This window comes from Microtus oregoni, unplaced genomic scaffold (genome assembly GCF_018167655.1).
Source record: "Microtus oregoni isolate MIOR12 unplaced genomic scaffold, Mior012 000064F_ref0000363, whole genome shotgun sequence".
NCBI lineage: Eukaryota > Metazoa > Chordata > Mammalia > Rodentia > Cricetidae > Microtus > Microtus oregoni.
This window is the reverse complement of record NW_024543874.1, coordinates 7,578,874-7,592,745: the sequence shown is the minus strand read 5'-3', so window position 1 is coordinate 7,592,745 and position 13,872 is coordinate 7,578,874. Positions and strand designations below refer to the sequence as shown.

General features: G+C 49.2%; 1 protein-coding gene across 4 annotated transcripts in view; it reads right to left on the bottom strand.

Annotated features, from left to right (window-relative positions):
• Dpp6 (dipeptidyl peptidase like 6) overlaps nt 1–13,872 on the bottom strand; it is an 866,060-nt gene that overhangs the window by 69,169 nt on the left and 783,019 nt on the right. For all 4 annotated transcript variants that reach the window (XM_041640587.1, XM_041640589.1, XM_041640586.1 and 1 more), the window contains exons 11-12: nt 2,978–3,101; nt 1,434–1,472 (exon numbers count right to left, since the gene is read on the bottom strand). In XM_041640587.1, coding sequence (XP_041496521.1) covers nt 1,434–1,472; nt 2,978–3,101 — 163 coding nt within the window. The remainder of the gene's footprint in view (nt 1–1,433; nt 1,473–2,977; nt 3,102–13,872) is intronic.

The following is a 13,872-nucleotide window of genomic DNA, read 5'->3' as shown; positions in this document are numbered from 1 at the left end:
AAAAGTTCTCTGAACTTGGTCTAATGCAAGAATGTTGGAATGAGACAAAAGAATCAACAGAAATATTGGGCGAGGCATCACTTTTTTGGGTATGTTATGTCAAAAAATGCATCACAGGGAGATCTGCCTAAGTTTCTCCTGATAGCTCTTACTTTTAAGGCTTCATTTTAATTAAAAATTGTGTGTATTTGTGTGCGTATGTGCACATGAGTGTGAGGGCTCTTGGAGGTCAGAAGAGGGTGTCTGACCCCCTGAGCTGGAGTTACTGGCCATTTTGAGCCACTCAGCGCTGGGGCTACTTTATGAACTCCTGTCCTCGCCAAGGGCAGGATGTGTCTTACCCACTGAGCCACCTCCCCAGGCCCTCCTGACCCGCTTTGACTGATTTCTGTTTTTTTTAATATTTATTTATTTATTATATTATGTGTATAGCATTCCTTCCACATGTGCCTGCAAGCCAGAAGGGGGCGCCAGGTCTCATTATAGATGGCTGTAAGCCACCATGTGGTTGCTGGGAATTGAACTCAGGACCTCTGGAAAAGCAGTCAGTGCTCTTAACCTCTGAGCCATCTCTCCAGCCCCTGATTTCTGTTTTTCAATGCCAAGAACTGGACCGAGAGTCTCAGGCACATTGTGTAAGTGCTTTACCAATGAGCCACACCTCAAACCCCAACCTCTTTTCGTCTCCGGCCTTCAAAGCTTGCTTTAAGATGCTTTTCTGAGTTTTGGACGAGAGAAAAATCTCAGGGATGATTCTGGGGTCCAAGTTCCTGAGGAAACGTCTTACTGAGAGAGGCCACGGCTATAAACCATGCCTTAGAGTGAATGGGTGAACTGGAGTACCAGCCACATTGGTATCCACTTACCGCTACACACCACAGCTGGGCGCACTATTCTGAGTTCACCAACTACAAGATCTGAGTGGGAGCCGAGATGTTCATCATTACTGTTCTGAGGGACAGTGACCTCCAGACCACTCCCCCAGGGAACTTGGCTTCTACAGAACTGCCTGGCAAGCATCCGGGAGGACGAAGAAGAGGCTACTGTGCACACACTGCCCCAATCACAATAGCAAACACACTTGGATGATCTCAGGTGGGGATCCCCACATGACTCCTGCATATGAAAACCATGGCACCCACCCCTGTGGAGGGTTAGGGCAGTGGTTCTCAACCTTGGGTCACAACCCCTTTAGGGCATTGAATGGCCCTTTCAAGGGTGTAATCTAAGACCATTGGAAAACACAGATCATTACAATACAATTTATAATAGCAAAAGTACAGTTATAGAGTAGCAACAAAAATAACTTTATGGTGTTGGGGTCCCCACAATACCAGGAAGTGTATTAAAGGGTCGTAGCATTGGGAAGGTTGAGAAGCACCAGGCTAGGGGGTCAGGGTGATGGGAGCATGGTGTCCGGCATGCGGAGTTACCTGTCTGTGGAGCCAAGCTTCGCTTTCATCTTCGTGTTTCTGAAATGGAATTGGAGCATTAGAAAGGTGCTCTTGTTTGCCTGCATGCACCGCACCGTACAGAGAACGGTTTAATCGCACCTACATGGCAACTGCACTTGCACAGAGTGGCACCCAGGCAACTCGGTGTAGAGGTAATCCCTGCTCTCTTTGTCCCATGCTGTGGCTCACAGCCCAGCACAGTCGTCCTCGGGCAAGGAGAATGCCACTGTCCTTCACAACCAGGGCCATTCACAGCGGTGAGTGGCCCTGTGGAAGCTGATGGGATTTCTAAACCTCGGTGATCACCACTGGCCAGCCTGTGCCCACCTGGCAGCCACACTAGCTGGGTGTGTGTCTACTTGACCATTGCTGTTGGTCAGTACGTTCCTTCGTGGGCAAGTGTCAGGTGCTGCACTGCTTGGAACTGGTGTGTGTGTGTGTGTGTGTGTGTGTGTGTGCCAGTGGGAACGGTGATCAAGATTCCAGTTTACAATTCCAAGAAACAATCATGGAAAACAAAGCCAGTTAAAATGGGTCAAAGCATGCATGAACGTTGCTCCCCGGAACTGTGTGAAAAGATTTACAAAACAAATCATGTCCTAAGCACCAGATGGCTGCTTTGCTCAGCTGCTGCCACCAGAGGTGCCACCAACCTGGGGCTGGTCCCACACTGCCTGTGGCAGCCAGAGTGGCTGCTCCTACTGCATGGTGGGCACATCAGGACAGGCACCAAGAAGATTCAGCACAGATATCGAGCCTTGAGCCCTGCCTGCCTCACCCTCCCCTTCAGCAAGCCCGTCAGAACAACCCAGAGGAAATATCAACCCAACGAGGTGTCAGAGGCAGGATCAGGTCACTGTGACCTCCTAGAGACGCCCCCCCCACCCCCAGCAGTGTGCTGAGAGCTGTCTGGTGGCGTCATAGGTCTAAGTGAACCTGCCCAAGCCTGGTGTTCCTTGCTGGAAAAATAGAAACTTGGGGTCAGAGCCGTCTCTGGAAGATCTGCCTGGCGTGTCACTTGGTCTTTTGTATTCAATATGAGGCGACTTTCTTAAGGCTGTGGCTCAGCAATGTGGAAGGCTGGCCTACAGAACAGAAGGGAGAGTCTGCTGCCTTCTGCTTCTAGACACACTACTGGGCTGCCTATCTGTGTGGGGCACCTGACTCAGGGGAAAGGTATGCTTGGACTGAGACTGAACTGGGTCGGGTCCTGGACCAGTCTTCTCCTCTTTTGGGAAACAGAGAGTGGGGAGAGTAGTGTTCCCAGCAGAGCAGTGGCCAGTGTGAAAGGAAACAGACCCTTGCCTGCAAAGGCCCCTTAGTGGGATTCAAGGCTGCTGCTCTGATCTGCCCAGGGATTTTGTAGCAATACCTGTTTTGACCACCAGGTGGCACTAAACCAAAGGCTGGACATAGCATCAATGACCAAGCTGAGTTAAGTTAGGCTTCACATTTCTCCAGCCTGATTGGAACCCACCTTCCCTGCTGTAACCATTCCTTTACCCGCTCCTCTGTCCCCATACCTTAGTGCAGACACCCGTGGTGGCGTCACAGAGGGTCAGAATGGACACATTCTGGGCTCTGTTCAGCCAGGTCACAGCGACCTTGGTACTGGTGGCCCACTTCACCATGGTGATGTAATACTCCCTGAAAACAAAGACAAGAGTGTGAGCAGGGGCAATGGACACCACGACCTGGCTACACTCCACTTCTGAACACAGCAGCCAGTGTGTGCGGGTGCGGGGCTCTGAAGTGGCCTCATCCAAGAACACAGGTGGGTCATAGCCTCGTGGACAGCCTAGAGTCAGGGTGATTAGTTAACCCTCAGCACCTGACCGCCCCAGCTGGGCTCTCTGAAACAAGATGGGGACAGTGGGGCTGCCCTGCCAGTTATGTGTGTGAGGGGGGAGGAGAGTCACTCACATGCTCTCGCTGGGGCTCTACTGACTTCAATTTCACATCGCAGGTTTACCCAAGGCACAACCCTACAAAAGCTGATGCACTGGGCATGTGGGGTGGAGAAGGACCTGGCATAGAGGTGGGGGTGGGGACTGGGGGTGAGGGAGGAGGGGCCTTGAGTGCAGGGGAGCCTCAGAGGGCTAAGCTTCAGAGGCTGAGGTTGGGCTACCGAGGGTTCAGTTCTATTTCTTTTTTTTTTACTCTTTAAGGAAAAAAATACCCAGGATTAGGGCCAATGCTCTGGTCCTGGGCTTTGGAGAACTTAGTTTGATTTCACGTGCCCAAACCTGAAAATACCACCATGCACCGAGTGGTCTGATACTGGGAGGGCGGGAGGCTGATGCTGATTAATTCTATCACTCAGGACTCTCCAAGGCTAGGGGGCCCCACTTTATATGGGAAAAGAAGAAGAAAATGTCAAGAAAGTAAGTGCCCCAAATAGGTATCCTCAGGTGACTTCCTAGATTGTTCTAGAAGCCAGCTAGCACATTTAGTGGCTTGCCTGTTCTCTATAATGAGATCTGCTGTTGGGGGTGAGCACTTGGTGCTCCTATAAGATCTTTTATCACAGGCAACAGTGGCACACTCACCAGGCACTCCCGGTGAACTGGAAGGGGGCCTTGCTATACTTAGCTTATGCTCCACAGAAAGGCCTGAACAAATGGGTACTTGCAGCAAGACCTTCACTAATCAGGAAACCCAATCGCTGACTGTTGCCCATTCCCCAAATCAACCTGATGACCATTTCCAGTCAAGCACACCCCCTCCAAACAGAAGATGTGACTTACTGGGTAGGGATGAGGGGACCCTGGAACTGCCCCACACAGTCCTGGGGAGCCTCTCAAGGCCTGTGGGTAAGGAATACATCACATCTATACTCAGACAGGAGGCATTGCTAGACACAACCAACTCTCATGATCTTAACCTTCTGGGTCCTGAGATTTCTAAAGCAAGGCCATTTCTGTTCATGCCATCTGTTCTCTTGCCTGCAGGCCCAGTGGATCTGGATCTGGGCACAGCATTTACAGGGTCGGTCTCCTCCCTGGTCCCCTGTCCTGGCACCTGCTGTGAAAGTCAGTGTGTCCTTCCAGCTACCTACCCTAGAGTGTGCTCCTGTGTTTCACAGCCTCTTGAAGGGGCATAAGACTGAGAACATGCCCCTGCCAGACTGTCCTTCAGGCAAGCTTGTGGTATGTTTTATTGGTTAATAATTGATGTGGGAGGGTCCATATCACTGTGAAAGCTGCCACCTACAGGTTTGTGGTTCTGGGTGTTGTAAGAAGGCCGACTGAGCAAGGCCCACGGAGCAGGCCAGTCAGTAGCTCTTCTCCAGGGGCTCTGCTGCAGTTCCACCTCCATACCCCTGCCTTGAGTTCCGTCCCTTATTTTTCCCTGGACGATAGAGCTGTAAGGTGAAAGAAACTGTTTCCTCCTCAAGTTGTTTTGGTCATGGTGTTTTATCACACCAGCAAAAATCATAACCAAGGCATGCTATAAAAAGATCAGGCCAGGAGTGTGTGTCTGTAGTCCCAGTACTGGGGGGAGGTTCCCTGGGGCATGTGGTCAGCCAGTATGAACTGGTGAGCTCCAGGTTTAGTGGAGACCCTGTCTCAAAATATTAAGGTAGCAAACCACCGGGGAAAAAAAACGGATGTGACTGCTGTCCTCCACACACGTGCACACATGTATATATATACATACACATGTATGTATATATACATGTGTGCACACACATGCATTCACCTTCACAAATGTGTGTGCACACATGTATAGACATGTATATATGTACATGTGTGCACACACATGCATTCACCTTCACATATGTGTGTATACACCCACTTACTCCCATATACTTGTAGACACACACATGCACACACATTCCCTTGTATAAACACACACATGTGTGAACATAGATGAATGATCCCCCATGCCCTCCCATGCGTGTGTGCACACACATGTATGTATACACATGTACTCACTGCCATACATATACATACAGCAGATGGAGGTCATCAGCTTGAAGCTCCCCGAGGATGTGCTAATGACCTCTTGGGTTAGCTGTGCACAGGCAGTCAGGCAGTGGGTGGGAAGCCACATATAACCATCCCGACTGCCAACAATACCACTCATGTGGGTGATCAAGGAGAGAGAATGAGGGTTCTTAAAGAATTGCCTCTCTCACACCCTTCCCACTAATGAGGGACCTGTACCTGTTTCAATTGTTGGCACATTCCTTCTGCACCTCTTATAAAAACTTACACTAGTAGTCAAATGCAGTGACCCTTATTCTAAACTTCCTATTCCTGATTTATATATGAAGCACTATAAATGGAAATAGATGAATGAACACAATCTTCTCTTCTGGAAACCAACTCATCAGCAGGACTTATAGAACAGTCACTAAAAAATTGTCCTCAAGCTGTATGCTATGGGTGGGGCTGGACTGGGCACTTCTGTAACAGGCCATCAAGAACTGTCACCAGCCCTTGATTCAGGGCTCAGGGAACATGGCTGAAGAGGGGTTAGAAAGAGCCTAAGAGGTGGTTGGTGATGGGAGTTGTGAATGCTGACTTCTGGGCATGGTGCTGCTGCAAGCATCAAGGCACAGCAGCTGTGCTTGCCTGCACAGGATCCGCACAAGATCAAGCCAGCCAGAATTCTAACTAGGGGTGGGGCCCACATAGCCCCATCCTAGGCAGACAAACTATTAGCCACTGAAGGCTGGGAGGGAGTCACTTTGAGGATGTGACTGTTAGCATGGAGTCCATGTCCCAGTGGATAGCTACCATGTATGCTTGCACCATGGGCAGCACAAATCAGACTCAGGGCTTATTAGAAACAACAGGAAAGGAGGCTGTGGTGTGGGACACTAGTGGAAGTTGGAGGAGACAGTGGTGAATAGATACGAACAAAATACATTGTATAAATATATGGAATTTTGACCAAACTATAGGTCTCCATTTCCAGCCCTGCCCCTAACCAATGTCCTTTGAATGTGCAAATGCTTTGTTAGACAGATGCAGTACTGTGGAATGGAAAGAAATTAGCAAGCAGTTATGGGAGAGGACCAGAAAGATGGGAAGTATAACCCTTCTGAGGAAGTCAGGGCTGGACCTGGCACAGAAGGGATGTAGCTTGTTTGCTGAATCCTCTTCCCATTAAATGTTCTGGACAACTGTACACTGACACAGTATGGGATGTTGCTTATTTCTTTGGCTCAGACAGCTTTGTTGGACCTGTTGCCAACATTCAGATCTGGAGGTTCCATCTCCTTCAGACAAATTTCTAGATTTCTTTGAGTGCCCAAAGGAGCACACTTTTGTTTTACTATTTTATGTGCGTGGGAGTTGTGCCTGGTGCCTGCAGAGGCCAGAAGAGGGCATCAGTGCCCCTGGAACTGGAATTATAGATGGCTCTGAGTTGCCATGCATGTGCTGGGAATGGTTCCTGGGTCCTCTGGAAGAGTCGCCAGTGATCTTAACTGCAGAGCATCTCTCCAACCTTGGGTGCTTCTCGAAATCTGCTTCATGGGTGCACTTGTGAATGCTGAGAGTGTATTCTCAGGTCACTGCCTCATTGATGCAGAACAGTTCTCCTTTTTAGCCCCTTTCTTTGCAGGAAACACTGCTGGACCCAAGCTGGAAAGGTTTCTGATGGTCTCTCTAGTCTAAAGGATGCTATTTACTCACAGTTACTAACACAGTACTCAGAGCAGATGCTATGGACAGCAGGGTTCTACTTAAATAACTGTAGGCATTGATGGGCAGGCACTGGCTTACAGGTTAGACGAAGACTGGATGAGCAGGTCTTTAACTTCAGTTTAGGGACTGGTACTATGGAGGAAGTTGGCTCTGCCTGGGAGCATATGGGAAGGGGACTTGCAGCTTGGCCTAGGAGGTGCCTTCAGACCAGAGCACAGAGGTGCTTGCTGGTGAGCAGTGGATGAATGTTTGATTAGCCCACTTGTCTGCCATAAAATATGACTGGATATTGTTTCTCTCACAGGGATTAATGTACCATGTCACTTTTGGTATTTCTGATTCTGATACAGGTTTTGACAGCCAGTGGCAATAAAGGGCAAAGGGAACAAAGTCCCGTGAACTCTGGCATCTTAAAGCAATGTTTATTTCGTGGATCAAGCTGGAAGAGAACACACTGTGGGAGGGGCATCTGTGAGGAAAATGGTGTGCTTCAGTAGAAGGCAACCTTGAGCAAGTTGTCAATGCTGAGCACAAGGCTGCCTGCAGTGAAGTTCACGTCCTGTCTGGGTCCTCAGAGTCATCAGGCAACTATTAAGATACATGCAGGCCCTCTCTGTACTCTAGTTTAGTGCAGTCAAAGTCTATCTCTTTGCTTGTCTGTCCACCCACCCATCCATCCACTCATCATACTCTTGTCTGTCCATCATCCATTATTTATTCATTGTCATCTACTTCTTTCTGTCTATCCACCTACCCATCCATCCAATCATCCATCCAATCATCCATCCAATCATCCATCCAATCATCCATCCAATCATCCATCCAATCATCCATCCATCCATCCATCCACACATCTATTCCAATCCTTCCAATTCAATTCATCTATTCAGTCATCCAATCCATTTATTAACTCATCTAATCCAATCCATTCCTTCTATCTTCTACTGTCCATCAATGCAATCTAACCCATTCATTCACACACCCTTCCAACCTACCAGTCTATCTACTACCCATCTATCTATCCATCCAACACACATCTATCTATACAGGCTCCATATATGAACTTATCCACTGTCCATCAAAATGTATTAGGCATTTCCTGGGCAAATGACTGGTGCCACATGAGGGCATGCTGGGTGTTTCCTATGTGTCCCTGTAGGCGTCCTTTGCTTCCTCCATTCTGCTCCGTGCTCCTGTGGGTACTCCCCAGTATGGCTGGTGTGATGGTTTAAATGAGAATGCTTCCTCATACACTCATATGTTTGAGGGTTTGTTTCTAGTTGGTGGACTATTTAGGAAGGATTAGGAGGTGTGGCCTTATTGCAAGAGGTGTGTCACTGGGGGTGGACTTCAAGATTTCAAAAACCCATGCCAGGAACCCATACCAGTCTTGTTCTCTCTCTCCTTGTAACTTTTGCATCAGATGTGAGCTCTTAGCTGCTGCTCCAGAGCCATGCCTGTGTGTGTGCTGCCACATTTCCCACCACATGATCCTGACTGACTCTGAAACTGCAAACAAGCCTCCGATTAATGCTAATGTGACTATGACAGATGGCATCAGGGGCTCTGATTGCCTTACAGGGGCACAGTCAAGAGGTTAAAGGGAAGGGAGAAAGAGGGTGATATTTATTTCTGTGGCTCTCTCCTTGCAGTCCCCCATCAACACAAGACCCCAGTCTATGGGTGGCTTGCTCTATTTGACTCTCTCTGCCCCTGAGATTCAGTTAGAATAACCCCTGAGCCTTTTCTCAGACAGCAGAGCCCCTATTGCTGTGGGTCATGGGCACTACAGCTTTCTGGGGTGTCCTGGTCAAGCTCGCTCATTTGTAAGAAGCAGCTTCGCAATTCTGTGAGTTAAGCACACTCAGGGGCTGTCTTTTCTCTTCTGGACCACAGGCTGATGTGCAGAGGGACAAAAATGTCTGTTCACAGCTGTCCCTTTCATCAAACGCCTCACCAAATAACACGCTAGTGCTTGAGGGCGAGGCTAGAGAATTTAGCACATCGAGTGAATCTCTGGGCCCTGTGGACTGAGAGCCTCAAAAACTCTGGTCCCTCCTTTCACAGAAGAAGAACATAGAGGGCAGATTCTGAGGCAGAGCAAGTGATCACTGCAGCTCCCAGAGAGGGCATCGCTGATGCTCAGCCTGACACCAGCTTCATGACACCATCTTGTTGCCAAGGAAACATCTGCACTCTCTTAGTCATGCTGGGCTGTGGACAGCCTGTAGACACCTGCTTGGTGTCAGGACCCCTTGTGTGCCTCTTCACATCTCCCCCCTGTGACGATGGCTGTGGGTGGTCTGGTATCTGGCTTTTATCTCCTTTTCAAATTCTTCTACTCTGGCATTGACCCCAGTCATCTGCTCAGCTTCGTCCTGATGCCACCCTCTCCATATCTACCCCGGCCACTGGGAACTTGCTTACTCTGATCTCCTGGTGTCCACTGAATACATACTGTCTTCTATTGCTGTGAAGAGACACTGTAACCAGGACAACTTTTATAATGGAAACATTTAATTGGGGGGTGGCTTACAGTTTCAGAGGTTTACGGCAGTGCACAGGCAGACACAGTGCTGGCGAAGGAGCTGAGAGTTCTACATCTTGAACCACAGGCAACAGGAAGTGAACTGTCATACTGGGTGTAGCTTGAGCATAGAAGACCTCAAACCCACCCTTATAGTGACACACTTGTTCCAACAAGGCCACACCTCCTAATAGTGTCACTCCCTATGGGGGCCATTTTCTTTCAAACTACCACACATTTACCTTCCATGTTTGATCTTAAATTAATGATCCCCTGTGGCTGACTCACTGTGCTTGCTGACTGATTCAGTGCTCTGGTGCTTGGTCACTACCTCTGCTAAAGCTGTGTCAAACTATGTTAAGACCTTCTGTTCAATACAGGGCTACAGCCCTGCTTACCACAGCCCGAGCATGCACGGGAAAGCAGGGCCTGCACACCTAGTGACTCAGCACTTACAGACCTCCTTAGAGTCCAGGGAAGCACTTTGAATATGTCTCCTGACCTCGAGACTCTGAGGGGACTGTGGGGGGCAGGAGCTCTGCTTCCAGAGAGAGCTCTGCTTCTCCAACCTGAGAGGCCCCGTTGGAGCTCAGGTGGCAATGACCTCTGGCTTTAGAGACCCATGCCTGGCCCTGAAAAGGATTAGGGGAGTTTTTAGCAGTCACCTGCCCTCTTTGGACCTCAATTTTAGTCTCTGTACGTCACTGGGGGAAATGTAAGGAAAGTGAGGAAAGTTTGGGAGCTCTAGAAGCATCAGGATCCTTGAGATGGGAAGGTGGGGGGAGGATGGATGCCAAACACTGACCTGTTGTTGGCAGACAGCAGGCATGCATCTATTTTGCCATGCCCCAGTGCATGCGGACATGTCTAAACACAGGCTGCAGGCCGTTTTCTGTCACGTCCTGTTCTCTGGCAGATACCCTCAAACGAATGTACCGGTTTGCTAGCTGTGTCTCAGGGGAGGAGACTAGCTGTCACTTCAGCCCTTTGTGTTCACCATCGGCTGATTCACCAGCCTTGTGACACAGCACGCAAAACCCTTGTCCAGAATGCTGCCAACACTCAGATGTCAATGATGCTTTTTCGTTGACGTCTGCTCTATTCACAGGCCTGCCAAAGAGCTCATCGTTCATGGCTGTCTCCCGACAACATCCTCAGAACACCCTGGATGCTCGTGACACCTGAGACACAGCGATGAGCACCAGACTGTCCTGTTTCTCCCCTGGAAATGCGGCTAAGGAGACTTCTAAGACTCTGATTTTCAATTCCTATGGGCTAGGCATTTTAAATAGGGAAGATGCTAATTCAGTAGTTGGTAGGGATTCTGGGAAAACATTTGCAGTGATTCTATAGCACAAAGGTTTCTCACTCCCCAGCCTGGAATGACTGATGTTCCCACCACCAGCAAGAGCTTCCCACATTGAGCAGCCAGGACCCACCACAGTGTGGCACTGTGCCTAAACCAGAAAGGAGGAAGGCTGAGTTTCGCAGGGGTGCTGGCACAGGCTGGATCAGAGATACTGTGTGTGGAGGAGGAGCTGGGGGGAGAGAAGGCTTGGCAGAGTCAGCTGACCAGGAAACAGTGGCACACCAAGTCCTTGTGTACAGTCTGGGAGTACAGTGCAGGCTGCGTGCTGGATACACACTCAGATGCATGCACCATCTCTGTACTGCTCTGCACCTACACTTGATCTATAACACACCCGTCCCTATAAATAGCCTTATTTCTATCTATATCCAGATCCACATGTATATCCATATTTTTTAAAACTGCAATTTCAAAAAGATTTATTTATTTAATTTTATGTGTATGGTGTGCTTGTATGAATTATGTGTGCCGCAGGGCCATTCTTGATCCTGACATGGATATCCCAAGACACCCCGGCTGTTGGCAGCTTCCTGAAATGTCTGAGAGGTGCTCCCAACACTTCCATGGGATCCTCTTTCATTCCCACGTGTGGCTCCTGCCCTGGCCCTTCAGAGTCCGCAGCAGGGTGCTGTCACAGCTTCGGAGACTGCATTCTCAGGGAGGCTCTCCACTGCCCAAGGGCCTAACACAGCTCTTTCTACGTAGACCAATGAGGGCCTGGGAGCCACATAGGAGGATTCACAGGGCCAGCGTAACGCAGCATCCCAGAGAAGCCAGGCTGGGTGGAGACAAAGAACAGCCATGCACTGGGGAAACTGACAAGGTGTCTGGTGTCTTTCTGTGCCCCGTGCCTCCCTGCTGACTATATGCCTGCATCTTCAGGATTCCTGGTTACTTCTTTCTACATTTTCAAGGGCATTAAAATGTCTTAAAATTGTATGTGTACACAGCACATCAGTGAACATGGGGAGGTGAGGAGTCAGTTCTGGGTCAAACTTGGGCCTCCAGGCTTCACCGCAAGCATCTTTACCCACGGGGCACATCTCCCCACCCCCACCCCCACGGCACTTTAAGTCTCCCTCGTACCCTGCACAGAGCAAGTGTATCATTTCATTTTATAGTTTTGAAGTCTTACTTTTTACTTTTAATTATTACATCCCTATATGCATATGCCACGTGTATGGGGGTGCCTATGGAAGCCAATTTCAGAGTCCCCTGAAACTGGAGTCACAGGTAGTTGTGAGCTGCCCAGCAGGTGTGCTTGGAACCAAACTCGTGGTCCTCTGAAAGAGCAGCAAGCACTCTTAATCACTAGCCACGTCTCCAGCCCCCTTATTTCCCCTTTCCTTAATGGAGGCTGTGGCCAATGTCTAATGCCAAAACATTAGCCTCCACCCCCAGAAAATAACCAGCACAAATGAAGAAATCGACCTCAAAAGCCTATGGAAAGAGAAACTTTGGTTCTAATATTTAAATTAACTTACTCATTGAGCAAATTTGTCTTGAACTGAAATAATGCACCACTCCTTGTTGCAGAATGGGAGTAGACTTGTGTGTGTGTGTGTGTGTGTGTGTGTGTGTGTGTGTGTGTGTTTCTATCCCTACCTCAACCACTCCACATTGCAGGTGGGGCAGAAACAGGAACAAATCAATAAAGACAAGCTGACCCTCCAGATCCCCTGGTTCTGAAGGGGAGAGCAGGTAACCTGAGCTCTCCAAAGGGCTTTCAGGGCAAGAAGACCCTAGTGATAGACGATAGGGGGTGCTAGAGTCAAGTAGCAGGTTTGAGTGACGGAGTGATTAGGCTGTTAGAGAAGCTGTCTAGTTTTCCTCTGTGAGGAGGGAAGCTGCAGACACTCTGAGCAGGGGCCTCATGACCCACTGTGGCTTAAATGTCATTCTAGCTACTGTTTGGAGATCCAGTGGGTAGGGAAGCAGGAGACTGACAAGCCATGGGGGCGATACTGCTAGGCACAGAAAGGATACACAGAAAGGAGCAGATCCCTGGGGCAGTCAAGGACAGTCAGCCAAGCTGGTCAAGGTGAAGATGGAGTAGCCTGGACTGGGGTAGGAAAACTGCAGGGCTTGAGGGCAGGAAGGGACCAGGCACCCCAGCTTACTAAAGACTGTCCAGTTTCAGATGCCAATGAGAAATGGTGGCTGACTTCATCCAGCCCTCCTACAGAGGCCAATGAGATCATGCAAAATAATAAGGAGCAACCTTTCCTGTGTTGACTGCTTTTGACTGACTGGCAACTTTCGTCCCTGTTGGTGTAGAGGAATCTTTGGATTCTGCCTGCTGGACCAGAAGGAATCCAGAAAGTTCAATGCCACGCTTGTCGAATTGTCTCTAGATGTCCATCTTCTCAAATGCCATCTGGACCCATCTGAACACTTTCTTGCATCCTTTGTTAACTCTGGAGTTAAATCTTCAACTAAAGTCCCCTGTCTCACCTGGGAATCATAATTTGACCACATAATTGACAATGCCCAGTGGTGATGCTAGGCAGCCAGTTAGCTATGTGAACATGAACTTCTTTGACAAGCAGGGGACATTTGAGAAGGGAGATGTGGCCTGCAGGGAATAGTACCAGCCAGGAGACTGCATTGGTCAGGGCTATGCTCCCTGAATCACCTCCTAGAGTTTTACCAGCTACCCTGGAGACCGCACACGTTCTATAATAGGTACCTTCCTCTATTTTACAGAGGAGAGGACAAGCAAGAGAGGCTGGAAATGCCTGGGGCCACAGGACTGAGTCCAGTCAGTTGGTAGGGAACCTCATTTCATACCAGGGCTTCTCTGGTTGGAGTTTTGTTGATGCCAGGAGACCTCTTCCATCCATGGCTGGGGATGGGGAAAGA